The sequence below is a fragment of the Neovison vison genome, chromosome 9 (assembly GCF_020171115.1).
Source record: "Neovison vison isolate M4711 chromosome 9, ASM_NN_V1, whole genome shotgun sequence".
NCBI classification, from domain to species: domain Eukaryota; kingdom Metazoa; phylum Chordata; class Mammalia; order Carnivora; family Mustelidae; genus Neogale; species Neogale vison.
The window spans coordinates 10,451,964-10,466,508 of record NC_058099.1 but is presented as its reverse complement, the minus strand read 5'-3'; the positions used below and the strand labels follow the sequence as shown (position 1 = coordinate 10,466,508).

At 48.2% G+C, this 14,545-nt stretch overlaps 1 protein-coding gene across 1 annotated transcript in view; it reads right to left on the bottom strand.

Annotated features, from left to right (window-relative positions):
• PSMB7 (proteasome 20S subunit beta 7) overlaps positions 1–14,545 on the bottom strand; it is a 64,290-nt gene that overhangs the window by 2,027 nt on the left and 47,718 nt on the right. Inside the window, exon 7 of the mRNA XM_044264935.1 lies at positions 1,133–1,284. Within this exon, the coding sequence (XP_044120870.1) occupies positions 1,133–1,284 (152 nt within the window). The remainder of the gene's footprint in view (positions 1–1,132; positions 1,285–14,545) is intronic.

Sequence of the window (14,545 nt, the reverse complement as noted above, 5' to 3'; positions counted from 1 at the left end):
CCTGCCTGAACTCTCAGTTCCTGCAGCATCTTGCATATAATGGGGGACCCAAGCCGTCAGGGAGCTTGGCAGAGCCTGCTCCCCCAGCACAGCCCCAGGCCTGGAAGGTGGTTTCCTTTCCAGCTCAAAGGCCAGGTACTCCACGGGCCGTTCACCTAGCTAGCTCCGTCATTTCCAGGACTAGGAGACTGACGGGCCCAAGTCACCATGCCGGGCAATGACCGCTTCCCAGCCCGAGCCAGAACTCTCTGCTACTGCGAGCACACGGAGTTCCCACAATGCTGAGTGCAGTGCTGGCTCTCAATGTTCTGCTCTTTCCTTGGAACTCCTCCCGACTTGGAATTCGTGTATACACAGTGAGAGTTAAGGCGACGTGCCTGCTACGCTCTGGCCTCGCTACGGGGCTGCCGGGAAGTGGTCGAGTCTGTGAAGCCCGCAGTGCTCAGGAACCCCATCTTGAGCTGTCAGGACCGTGGAAGAGGTCAGGAGCCAGAGGATGGCCAAACAGCTGGACAACAATGCGAGACTACAGATGAGACCAGTCACGAGGGCTGGAAACCTTCCAGTTCTAGTCAGCAAACCGGCTGGAACCCTGTCCCCCACTCTGAGCCTGGGCCGAGCCGCTGAGACACAGGCCTGCTGTTCTGTGTCCCCGGGGGGACCGGCTTGGCTCCCTGGGGAGCAGGAGGCACTGAGGAGCTCCCCAGGCTAACTTGCAAGACTCCTAACCCATGGTTTGTAACTGCTTACGATTCCTCCCCCACTCTGAGAAAAGCTGTGGCTGGTTCCCCTGAAAAGTGCTTCTCGTGGAATTTCACACAGGAACTCAGGGGATCCCTTTAAGAAACTAGAGAAAGAACAGCAGGTGATTCGAACTTCTCCCGGCAAACCCCCAGGCTAAGACTCTCTACTGGGCCCTGCTCTACCTCTCCCACCAACATTTTACAAGTTAAACCACCCTTCTATACCTGCCAGCTACCCAAATAAAGCAAATAAGGACTCAAAGGTCTGTGTGGCAGGCTGGCTTGGGGACACTGGAATTACTAATCAAGAAAACTCTAAGTGCCATGGAGAGATCACAAGTAGTCGCAGGAGTCGGGGGACATAGGCAAAATTCCATCTCTCCACTTACCTGGTCCCCTTCTTGTTGGGCACTGAGTACGGGCGCAGGAAGTCCAGCTTGCTCTTGCTGATAACGCAGAGATCAATGTTACTTCCAGACCCCAGGTCGTTGAAGATGCCCGCTGCAATGGCCTCGCTCACCAGCTTCTTGGCGTCCTCCTCCTGAGCAAGAGAATGGCAACGATCATGGATGGCCACAGTCGCTGGAAGAGCTGCTCTGACATCCACAGAGTGCCCTCAAGAGCAGTGTGCAGAATCCCTGGCGAGGTGGACATTTTCAGTGCCCGTTTTATAGATGAAGGCAAGGTCTCCGAGTACCAGAACGACCTGCCGAAGGTTCCTTGGCTAGTAAGTACAGAAATCAGGTCTTTTGAACCCTTTACACATGCATCTCTTCAAAATGCCACTTCACATCAGATAATCCCTGCATGACTGAGGATTCTGGGCTGACAGAGAGCCATTTATCATCTAAAACAGGGACCAGTAAACTTTTCTTGTAAAGGGCCAGGTACTAAATATTTTAGGCTTTGTAGATATACTGTCTCTGTCATTACTACTCAACTCAGCCACAGTAGCACAAGACAGCCGTAAGACCACGTACAAACAAACGTGTGTGGTTGTGTGCCAAAAAGCCTCGGAGAGCCAGAGCTGGCCCATGGGCTGTAGTCTGCTAACCCCTGATCAAAACTGTTCCGTAACAGTTGGAACCTGCTTTCAGGTAACCTAATGAAGAAGTCACTATCAAGGGGGAAAACTAAAACCAAAACATTATAGTTCTAGCAAAATGGTGGCAAAGTCAAGGGTGGGGCCTCTTGTCCAAGAGAATTTACTGCTTTCTTTCACTTAAAGTGATTCCTTTCTTTGAATTCTTCTCTCTTCTACCTCTTTTAGGAGCAAGTCTAAGTCACCAACAGTTACTTGTAAAAAGGCGGATTAATTCATTTCGGATTCAAGAAGGCCTTTCAGATCTTGGGTCCTATGCTAGGAGGCAGAGCTGCAGAGACGGTTGAGGCCCCAAGGTCCCTGCCCTGTGGGGGTTTAGCGTGCGGGGGTGGGGGGCGGGTATCAGCCACAGGTAGCTACAGTGCTGTGCTAAGGGCTAATGGATAACTGAGACAGAGCTGTGGAAACACCAGCTGCCTCAGCAAGGCTCCAGGGAGGGCTCTGCAAGACAAGCCATGCACCAGGAATACACAAATCAGGCCAGTAACACCGAAGGCTGGTAGTGGAAGCCGCAAGGTGGGGACCTGGGGAACACTAAGTACAAGCTCTGTAGGCGAAAAGGAAAAAGATGAACCATTCTCCCGAGGAAGAGACTCTAGCTTGTGCTGCCCCTCCCCCACGCGCCAGCACTGTGGAGCCCACAAGCATGCAACCTGAACCAAAGAGTTCATCGAAGTGCCGCTCTTTGAGAAACACGCCCGCCTGCCTCAAAGTCCAGCCTGCATCATCGAAGGGCAGATTTGCTGACTTCCTGTTGTGAGATCTGAGCCTCTCAGGGTTCCTACTCCTCTGCCTGCCCTAAGCCAGGAAGTGGGATTCCAGTGACATGAGCGCCCTCTACAGACTCCGAGAAGGATCAAGAAGGCTCTGCTGGAAGTGGGATCCTCAGCAACCCAGCAGTAGGAGCTAGGGGTTATTCTGATCTTTATCCTACCAGGTTTTTTCACTTCCTGAGTGGCCTCTAATATTGGGCCAGCGGAGCCCATTATTCTCTTGTGCATATACAGCCCCGTGAGAATTCATTCAAACAGGATCCTCCAATCAGGAATTCTCTCCTGGGCTCCCAAGAGGCCGAAAGCCCATGAAGGGGATACCAAAGAAACCATTTTAGAGATGGCGGCTACCATACAGACAGCAAAACCCAACCGTAATTTAACGAACACGGCCTCATTCCAAACTGTTTCTCTTAAAAGATTCTGGATTTGCGCATGTGTAGGGACACCTTCCTTATTCCCCCGCTCCTCACCTACCCTCTCTCCTCTTCCCTTCTCTTCTCTGTTTCACGATTTTCTCTGCTTTGATATCACTGCTTTTCTCATCACTGCCATCAGTGCCTTGAGCCAGCCAAGGTGACGTACCTAGGTGACATACCTAGTGGATGTCACCAACCCTGCCGGCTGCACTCGGGACTGCAGATTTAAATTTCCCAAGTCATTCTATGTTTGGGGATGGGGGAAGACTCCAAGGACACAGAGATAGACACATGATATCAGGCATGCGCATCTAATATCTGTCAGTGAAACTGGGCACACAGATACCAGAATGCTAACATGCACAGATCACAGGCAAATCGTCCTCTATTTTGCAACTATTCCATAATGTGAATAGAAGAACTTATAAAAATTAAAAATGTGCAAAAAGCATTATGTATAGCTTGATTTATTCATAAAATTATTATGTGCTGTTATTTAAGTATAAAAGGCTTTTTAAAATTGGGAAAATACACATTTAAATTCCTTTCCTCTCCACCGATTCCTTAAGGAAAAAAAATCTTACAAGTCTCTGGTCTTTTTTCCAGTCCTACCCTCATCTAATATGCATAGGACTAAATATTATGAAATGGAATGAACCTTAATGACCACCTACCACAATATGCCAAGTACCGAGTTAGGCACATTGATGATCATAATTTTTTTTTAAAGATTTTATTTATTTATTTGACAGAGAGAGATCACAAGCAGGCAGAGAGGCAGGCAGAGAGAGAAGAGGAAGCAGGCTCCCTGCTGAGCAGAGAGCCTGATGAGGGGCTCAATCCCAGGACCCTGAGATCATGACCTGAGCCGAAGGCAGCGGCTTAACCACTGAGCCACCCTGGCGCCCCGATGATCATAATTTTTACCTCTGTCCTCAACCATCTTCTTAAGTTAGTACTGTCAGAAACTACAGCTGAGAGAGTGTATGACTTGCCCAAGGTCACCAAGCTAGTGAACAGTTAAAACAGGTCCACGGGGCTCCAGAGCCAGAATGCCACAGCACCCTACCAGCTCACAAGCAACCTGTCTCAGCTGGGGGCTCCGTAGTGAGTTGGGGACAGTGGACAGCAGTTGCCTGATTGAGGGTATGTCACTCCTCAATCACATAGATCTTCAGAACCCGGGCAAAGTGGACGGTGGTTGTCAAGTAGTCTTTGGGCCAACAGGCAGTTTCTCCAACTGTCATTTCCGTAACAGAGGTGGGGGAGCACTGCGTTTCCCAAACTGCCCACAAACACCACTTAAACACTTCTACAATGCAGTACAGCAGAGATCAATATTAGAAACCCATGTCTTGGGGCACCAGGGTGGTTCAGTCTGTTAAGCGTCCAACTCGATTTCTGCTCAGGTCATGATATTAAGCCCTGCCTCGGGTTTCGCACTCAGCAGGGAGTCTACCTAAGATGCTCTCTCCCTTTCCCTCTGCTCCACCCCCACCAGTGCATGCGCACTCTCTCAAATAAAAACCTTAAAAAAAAAAAAAAAAAACCCATGTCTTATTTCACATGTACCCCACTCCTAGCAAAAACCCTCAAAAGGCAAACAGGGTGAAAATTTACCAAGGCTCTATTGTCTACCCATTACTTAGTTAATGTCTTTAAACAAATATTCATTTATTTATTTATTTATTTATTTTTAAAGATTTTATTTATTTATTTGACAGATAGAGATCACAAGTAGGCAGAGAGGCAGGTAGAGAGAGAGAGAGGGAAGCAGGCTCCCCGCTGAGCAGAGAGCCCGATGCGGGACTCGATCCCAGGACCCTGAGATCATGACCTGAGCCGAAGGCAGCGGCTTAATCCACTGAGCCACCCAGGCACCCCAACAAATATTTAGAGATACCTACTATGTTCCAGGAAACACTTTGTATGTCACTGTCTTTTACCACCGTATTTCCAGACGCAGAATTCTAGACACATATGCAAATATGCTACCGGGCATATTCATACTGTTTTCTTTATAGTGGAGTTTCACAATTAAACAACTCTTGTCTTTAACACGTTCTACCAAATATTTGAGAAAACCATCAAGAAGAACCACCAACTGAAAGCAAGAGGTGGGGAAAACACCACATTTTTATCTGTCTCTGGCCCACAATAAATGCAGGAAGCATTGTTCCTTCCTTTAGGATTCCTTCTTCTCAGGGAAATCGCACTTCCTTTTCTGGAAGCTGCAGGGTAACCTGAGTTCTGAGCAGCATCTGCCCAGAGACATCTGCTACCGAGGGGCTCTGACGAGGGCCCTGCAGAGCCTGTGGCCCCAGCTGAGCAGACCCCGGTGCCATGCTGTTACCCACTGCCAGGCCGGCCGCCTCCCCCTACCCCCCTCACCAGCTGTTCACGGATTTACGCTGTGAGTCACAAGGGAACTTGGATTCGGTGTGCACACAGACCAGCAGGACTCATCTTGGCTACCCAAAAAAATGGCCCTCTGGCCCAATGGCTGCTTCCTCTTACTTCGAGACACTCAGCCAAAATATCACTACCTGGTGATTAGAAGTTAATCCAGCAGATGCGGAGGCAGACTGGGTCTGAATCCCATTTCCTACTTACTGCTGTGCAACCTTGGGCAAGTCACTTCACCTCTCCGAATTCACTGTCCTCCCTTATAGTTTAAGTATAGTGACAATACATTAGGATTTACCAAGGACTAATGCAAGAATTAGAAATAAGGTATAGAAAGCACCTATTATAGTGTCTGACACACAGCTGTTGCGTAATAAAACATAACTTACTTAAGCAAGCAAGCCAGAGGGCTCCTGGAAGCACGGAGACCAAATTTACCTCCAAGCAGTGACTGCCCGAACCAAACCCCAGGCCAGGAGAGGAAGGTCCAAACAAACCTGCTGACAGATCTGCACACAGTTCTGTGAAGAAGTTCCTCTAACAATTAATCCAAGCAAAAGGCACACTCCCTAAAAGTTCAGAGAAAATAAAAGGAGCACTTCCTGCTTTATGGCTACAAAGACCAAACTAACTGGGAATATCAGTCCCCCGGGCCGCCCCTGCTTCTTAAATGAGATTACAATAAGAGTGATGTAGTGTAGTACAAGTCAGCTGTGACAAGCAGCACTTTATAGAGCTATCTGTTTGTCTCCATCACCGCATCGCGCAATGTGTCCCCGGACTCCAATGTGCAGCTCCATTTACCGCCACATGACAAATGGGCAGCACTTGTAAAAGGCACAAAGAGGTCCACGTCGGCCATGTAATGGTCACCACAGCTGTACCCGAGTGCTTGAGGGGACAAAACAGACCCCCAAGTTCATTAAACTGACCAGTAATGGATCTTTCAAAAAGTGCCTTAGGAATCGTACAGAAAAGGCTAAAATAAATAACTCAGCATGGAAGGCTAATCTGAAACGGTGTTTGATAAATTATTTATAACACAGGCGATTGTCTGCATTTAATATTGGAGCTACTAGTAGCATCTTTAAAAGATGATTTATGTGTTGTAATGCTATTAAACTTTATATTGGCCCACTGCTAGCTATAAAGTCTGCTGAGATTTAGAGAATGAGTTTTAAACTGTCACTGCAACATCATAGGAGATGGAGACTGTATTAAATCTTTACTTTAAACCTGTTATCTAGAGAGTTGCATTTTGTAGACACTCACAAACTGATAGATTACCTCGGCAGCCACTATGGTGCAGGTCCAAAATAGTACTGCAAAGAAACTTTTCCACATTATTCTTGTCTACAGCTACAATCGAATTTCTCTTCTCACTTAAGTGATTTTTAGATGCGGAATGCCACCAGAGTAAAGTGTTGGTGCCCCAGCCAATGGGCACTCTGGACAGTTCAGCATCGAATTAATGCTCTTTAAATAAAGCCTCTACGTTCCACCACATTCACTTATGCATTCGGAACAGCATTTTACTTATAGTAGGAGCAGGCGAAATATCAAATATGCACTGGAAAACCTACCACTATTTTAGATACAGCTTTGGAATGTGAAAGTAAGTGTGTATGGCAAGTCATTTAAAACAACTGACTTGTACCTAAAATTTTTTAAAGAAATTTAAAAAAATAATAAAATGGGTTATTTGCTGGAAAATATAGCCCATTTCGGTAGCTGAGGGGCTGACATTAAAGGAGCTGAAAACAGAAGAAACAGCCTTTGGCATGAAGGACAGAGCTTCCCTGGCTCTGCTGTCCTCTGGGGCCCTGCAGACGCGGCCCTGTGCCGTGTGTCCCACCGTCATGCCAGGAGTCGGGGCCACTGGCTCTCCTCCGTCCGCTCCAAGGAATGAGACATGGGGCAGCATCGCAGCTGGACCCTCTCACAGCTCCCATCAGTTTTCTTAGTTGCTACAAAATCTGCAAGGACCATTTATTTCACAACAGTTTGCTCCTTTACTAAAAACTAAAAATTTTAGGGGCACCTGGGTGGCTCAGTGGGTTAAAGCCTCTGCCTTCAGCTCAGGTCATGATCTCAGGGTCCTGGGATCGAGCCCCGCTTCGGGCTCTCTGCTCAGCAGGGAGCCTGCTTCCCCCTCCCTCTCTCTGCCTGCCTCTCTGCCTGCTTGTGATCTCTGCCTGTCAAATAAATAAAGTTAAAAAAATTAAAAAAAAAAAAAACCTAAAAATTTTAGCCAATGAGAACAGAAGCAGTCCAAATTCATCTTGGAAAACCTGCACTGTCTTTAGTCACTTTGATGTGAAATAGTAAAAAAACGGTATTGCTCCGATGAGCCGCAGCAGAGCAGACTAGAAGTCTGGGTGTCACGAAGAGTCTGGGCTCTAACAAGAGGACCCAAATTATCCCATCTCCCTTCTGTACCCCAGGCAGCAAGCACAGGGCCTGGCGTGGATGTCAACAAATGAAAACATGAACCACCATCTTCGAATGGATTCCCAGCTTTGCCCAACTGGAAGGTGAAATGAGTTATGAGACGGCAGCATACGGAAGGGGGAGTTCCAAAAGTGCGCCAGCTCCAACTGGGGACCAGGGACCAAGAGCGCTCCAAGCCCGGTAAACACCGCGAGGAAGAGGTTTAAACACAGTGTCCCGTAGTGGCCTGTGGACACGCTGAGGTTCTGCCTATGCTACTGATGCGGCCTGAAGGACTCATTCGTGGCTGATGGTTGAATAAAATTTAAAGAGCTCAAAAAAGTGTTTAAAACAGCCCCCCCACAAGCAGACTGCTTCCTGCACTCTGTAACTGACATGATGTATCCCATGTGTGGCGACATATTTTACAGTGGAAAAGGTTAATTTAGTATTTTTTCAGACAGGGCTGTGTGACAAAAGCAAAGGTGTCTGACTTTTGGGTTTGGCCTGAGCTGTGTGGGCAAACACAGCTGCTCGTGAGAACGCCCGGAACTGTTCGGTGTAACCGAGGCACAGCTGGTGCTGCGTGTGCCCAGAGTGGCGAGTGAGGCAGGGACTGTGTCTTTAAGGTCCAGAGGGCACTGCCACTTCCACACACCGCCCCCCTCCCCGACAGCTTCTGGCACCTCGGATGTGGGTGATGGGAGTAAGGAAGGGCAAACGTGCTGTGCGCGCAGGAGCAAGCTGAGGGCTTTTCAGCAGGGATGGGCGAGGGTGTTCACATTCAAGGAACTGCCAGCCACACCACTGCCAAGCCGGCCCGTGCCAGATCACAGAAGGACGAAAGCCTGATCACAACTCAGGGCAGGACAGCAGACCTCTGGGGCTACGGAGACGCAATGAGCCAGAAACAGCCGCCACAGAAAAGAAAAGAGCAGCGCAGCTGCGGCACTGACGGACACGGCGCTGAGCTCCAGGAGTCCCGGGCTGCCCGCTGAAAGAACGGGGACAACGCCTCTGTCCGGGGCTGTTAGGAAGATTACGGGGACAGGAATGTCCCTGACACATGGACTTCACAAACAGAATTATGAGCAAATTCTATGGCAGAAGGCAAGAGGCCAGGGTGTGAAGAACAGGGGACACCCAACCACCTCCGCTGGGTCTGTGCCGACTTACTCAATCCTCCTCACCGCCTATGAGCAGAGGAAACTGAGGCTCTGGAACGGCTGGCTGCCGCACGGAGGGCGCAGGGCTGGGTCTGAGTGGGACTCGGGGATCGGTGCCGGGGTAGGGCCTTGCCTCACTGAAGCCCACCTTCGTACCCGGCCACAGGAACACCGGTGGTGGGCAAGCGGTCCTGCTGGATTCACCGAATGGAAGGAAAAACACCTAAGCTTCCAGAGGGAAGAGGACCAAGAGAGACAGGAACATATTGCTTTCTGCAAGAAGAAGAAATCAGCGTTCGCAGCATATGTGTACACAAATATATATTTCCAAGGCTGCAGTGAATCAAATATAATCAGAGAAAAAAACAAGACTAGGTTTAAAGGAAGAGTAAGAAATATGCTGAACTATCCTCCAAATGGAAACCAAGCCGCCCCGGGTGGTAATAAGATCTTCATAATCTCGCTCTCTCCCCAGCGGTCAGTGATAACTCTGCCAATAAATTCCTGGTGATGAAAACAGAGGGGAAATGAAGTGAATGTGTTCCCTGGGTCACTCAGAGACGAACAAGAGCCACACTCACATCTGGAGGACGGAAAGCAGGACAGGGGGCAGGGCACATGGGGCAAGGTTACTGTGGGGACTGGGTTACACTGCACGATCCTGCTTCTACAGCCTCATAAGGATTAGAAAGGCCTAGAAGGAGATCCATGAAAGTACAGAGCACCTTTGTTTGACGAAGTTTAAAGACCCCCTATGAAGCAAGTTTCACATGATATAAAACCCCTGAAAAAAATGTACAGTTCAGCTGAGTTCAGCAAACCTGTCCTAATGCTCTGCTCCTAACGTGCTCTGCAGACACCACTGAACACTGCGCATAAGGTCCGCACAGAAAGACCTTGCCCCGAAGAGTGTGGAGTCCAGAAGAGAAACAGGAAGAAAAGCACTACAGTATAGTAAGAGGTCTTAAGAATCAGGCCTGAGGGGGCACCTGGGTGGCTCAGTGGGTTAAGCTGCTGCTTTCGGCTCAGGTCAGGATCTCAGGGTCCTGGGATCGAGTCCCACATCGGGCTCTCTGCTCAGCAGGGAGCCTGCTTCCTCCAGGCCTGAGGCGCCTGGGTGGCTCAGTGGGTTAAAGCCTCTGCCTTCGGCTCAGGTCATGACCTCAGGGTCCTGGGATCAAGCCCCACATCGGGCTCTCTGCTTAGCAAGGAACCTGCTTCCTCCTCTCTCTCTGCCTGCCTTTCCACCTACTTGTGATCTCTATCTGTCAAATAAATAAATAAATCTTTAAAAAAAAAAACTCAGACCTGATGCCGGAACTATAGAGGGGTACAGAGGTCTCACAGGGCGCAGGTGACAAAGACGAGGCTGAATCCTGACATACAAATAAATGGCTGCCAAGCCAAGGGGCAGATGTGATGGAAGAAGGAAAACCGTGGGGAGGAGAAAGGCGTGGCTGAGTATCAGAGAACCTCCTGGGCCATAGAAGGAACCGGCCCTCAAGCAAGGCAGTGGCAGGAAGTGGAGAATTTCAAGCTGGCAAATGACGAATGACGTAGTTAGATTTGTGTTTTATGAACCTGTAACCTGGAGGCAGGAGAGGAAGAAAGGCCAAAGGCAGACAAAAAGAGAACAAGGGATAGGAATGCTCCCAGTGAGACGGTGGTGGGCCGGCAGGGGCAGGCAGGAGGACCATCAACAGGGCTGGGAGACCGGTGAAGGTGAGGGTCAGGTGGGAAAGCAGGAGAAGGGGCGGCGGGTGCCGCCTGGACGTCCAGCACCGGTCCTGGGCACTGACCCAATTCTCAACAAACTCAGCCATCACAGAAAGGCCTTTTATAACTTCTTGGCGGCTGTTCTTCTGGCAGGTTGATAGGAGACGATGATTAACCTAATTATATATTCTAGACACTGGTAAGCTTCTGCGGTAGGCACTCTAATGGGTGTCACCAAAGAGACAAGATAAAGGAAGAGCCAGTGGAAGCTGCTGTTTGGCGGGAGGGTGGGGAACACCATTTCACTGGTGGCAAGGGCTCGCAACCTATGCCTGTCTGGCCTCTGGAGTATGGTAGAAAGGGTGTTAGGGGGCTGATTAACTATGGGGCAGGAGCCAAAAGAATGTAAGGAAATTCTAAGGGGAAATTGTGGTCATGAGGGTTTGGCCATTGCAAAGTAAAGTTACGAGAAAGTAGAAATGAACAAACCTAAGTAAAACAGACAAGCAGAGAGCAGATGGGGGGGGCGGGGGAGTAGAGATCCTGAGGTACTACCGAGTCAGACTCTTCTCCATGAGGCCCCTGGCTCATCACCTCATTCTGGGATCCCAGGCACACACACAGCCATCAGATGCCCCCTCAGTTATCGAAGGTTCTTGGGAAGAATGGGGATGCCTCCCAAAGGGGCATAAAGAAACTTCTGGAGCTGATGGATATATTCACAATATGACTGCAGTGGTGGGGCTGGGGGGAGGAGGGAGGCAGCAGAGGCAAAGCATTGAAGAGAATGAAGACCCAGGAGAGCCAAGTCCTGTTACTTAGGAATTATGTGACCTCGCTGGGAAAGTCAACATTTTTAAGTCCCAATGTCCTCACCTGCAGAGGAGGCCTGAACCACGTAGCACCGGAGTGGGCTGTGAGGATTAAACGGAGCACTCTCTGCACCGCAGACACCGCCAGCACAGCGCCGGCATGCAGGAAATCCATGGTGGGTGCTAACCTAATCCAATCCTCCCCTTTCTCTTGTGTTCACAAACACCGTTACCAAAAGGCTAGCTCCTGCAGAACTACCAACACAAGGGGCAACTGATCATAACTCAGTACTGTTTTATCAAACCCCAATTCAAAGCAAATCAATTATGAGAATAGCCCCCGTACTAAAAATGAAATTCACAGTGATGCCATAAAACACATGAACACGCTCCATACAGAATTTACTGCTACGCCAATAAGAACCGTACTAAGTGGCACATTTTCACTTATTATGTTTCATTAGAAATTATATCCTACAATAAGGCAGAAAAAAAAATAAGGCAGAAAAAGAACTTACATTACCGTGTGCAGGCCCTGTGCCTAGTACATTCTTCCACTTTGTCCACTCACTATTCCAAATAACCCTTTAAGGTAGGGACGACACGTATGTCCATTTTACAAATCCAGGAAACAGAGGCTCAGAGAAGGAAAATGACTAACCCAGACAACCGGAAAGTCTAAGATTCTGCAGAGTTCTGTCTGACTCACAAGCCCCTGGGTTTTTTGTTTGTTTGTTTGTCTTTGTTGTTGTTTTTTCACTCAAGACAACAGAACCTCCATACAACTAGTTCCAAAATCACTAACGATGCTTGTAAACTCCTTAGGTATAACTGACATACCCGTGCTTGAGTTTGCCTATTTAAAGTAGCTGACCTCGGAAATTCTTCAAAGTTGCAAATACGCTGCTTAATAATGCTACTCAATCATTCCATCAATTCGTCATGCTTGTTAACATTTGGTAAAACTAAGAGCGTCCTGATGAATCTCCCTAATACAGAATGTACACTCATCAAACCCCAAACCAACAGCCTATTAATTCACTGCATCAGCCCGACATTTTAAATGTTTCCATTTCCCTACAACCTCTCAGCAAACAGAATGAGTCAAGTTGTTTCTTGACTACCCTGTATTATCAATAAAAAAAGATACCATTTAACTGAATTTTCCCATCAGGCCATTTGTTGATTGTAAATCTTAACCAGAACAGACCAAGAACGGCAAGAGCGCTTTCATTTTCTTCTGACATTCTGGGGCAAGAAGTAGTCAGAGAATAAGAGAAGAAACTTTTGTTGAGCCTGAGTGCAATTTACTAACAATCCCCTCAAGTACTGACTTAAGCCCACGTCACGAACGAGGTTTAGGTTTTATAAACCGGGGTTTCAGGGGTTACATCAGAGACAAAAATCAATCTTCGCACCCAGACCTCTTCAAAGCCCCCACATGCACTTTCCTTCATGCCCGGTTTGCTGTCACCCCAATTCAATTTATCAGAGTTAAAAGAAACCAATGTATGTGTCAAGGAATCAAAGTTAATGTTCCCTTGGATCTTTTCAATCTCCTGGTATCATCACAGCTCCAAGTTCAGAAAAACTAGACTCCGACATGACGACTGGGTGACAACGATTCCAGGTGTGACTGCGCTCTGGGCACTGGCTGCTGAAGACAGTTTCCAAAATCTGTACAACTGGGTGGAATTTTAAAATATCAACTTAGCACAACTTCATATCATTTTCTTATTTTTGTTCCTGTACCGTTTCAGGGTTAGGGAAGAGTAGTATAAATTACCTCACAGAAACCCACAAGTAACATTATCCGTTAAGGTTAAAACTTTAACTCCCTTCCCGAGGTATGCTGCTGGGGTCTCATTACAGCAGGTAAGCTCACATCCCGCCATGCACACCACACTAAGTACCAGCATCTCCCAATTACACTGCAACGGAAATCTCAAAGGACATTTGAAAAGTCTACACAGCTCCTGCACCCACTGCCGAAACACAACCACCTCTAATGGAACGTGGCAGCTTTCTAAACTAAATATTCACACACAGGGACAGGGATGCTAAGCTCGGCCTTATCCCACACTGAAGAGCGGATGCTAATTAAAAGGCCACACCGACTCAGGAAATGACCACCCAGACAACTCTGGACACCCTCCGGAGTTTCGTTTTCCTATTTCCAAATATGTTCAGCTGTCCAAACTTCCAGGGTTCCACAACTGAAAAAAAGTTAGAGCAGGCGCTTCCTCCCCAACCCCCCGCCCCAGTCCTGCACCTCTGTGCATGATGTGATGCCCCACGGTCTCTCTTTTTCTGCAGCCTCCCTGTCCCACCCTTCCTCCAACACCAAGACAAAAAATTCAAGCAACGAGTCACATGCACTTCAAGCCATCCGAAAGTCCCCAGATTCCACCAGTCCCCCTCTGTGTCACCTCTGCGCCCCCCACAGATGCACCCTTCTTGTGCTTTTCACACCGCACTTCCAAGTAGGTGCCGTAGGCCGGTCCAGCCCACTAAGCTGTAAATGGAGAGACCATGGCTCATAACCTCGCACAGACCTCGGCACCGGGCCAGAGATCAGCGCAACTTAGATGAATGGAGCACAAGGCCACCCTTCACATCTCTGAATGACCCCCGCCTCACAACAGTTTACAAAAGGCTTTCTCAATGGGGATATAAAAGACGTTCTTCTGGTGATGTAGGTACCAAGAAACTTCTGGTTTCTTCGCCCACGGCCCTTCTGCCTTTGCCAATTTCGATGTTTTTGAGAAAGCACCATTCTTTAAAGCCTCTATAACGGCAGAAGGTATCCAGGCTATGTTCATTCTGACCATAATCATTTGGCGATTTTTGGAACAGTTTTTACTTCAGCTAGCAAAATCTAGACTAGGCTGTGATGCAAAGAGGGGAAAAAAAAAAAAACCTGTCGTAATTGTAGTAATGGCTTTGAAATATCTCATCTAAGCCAACTTCACTCTCAC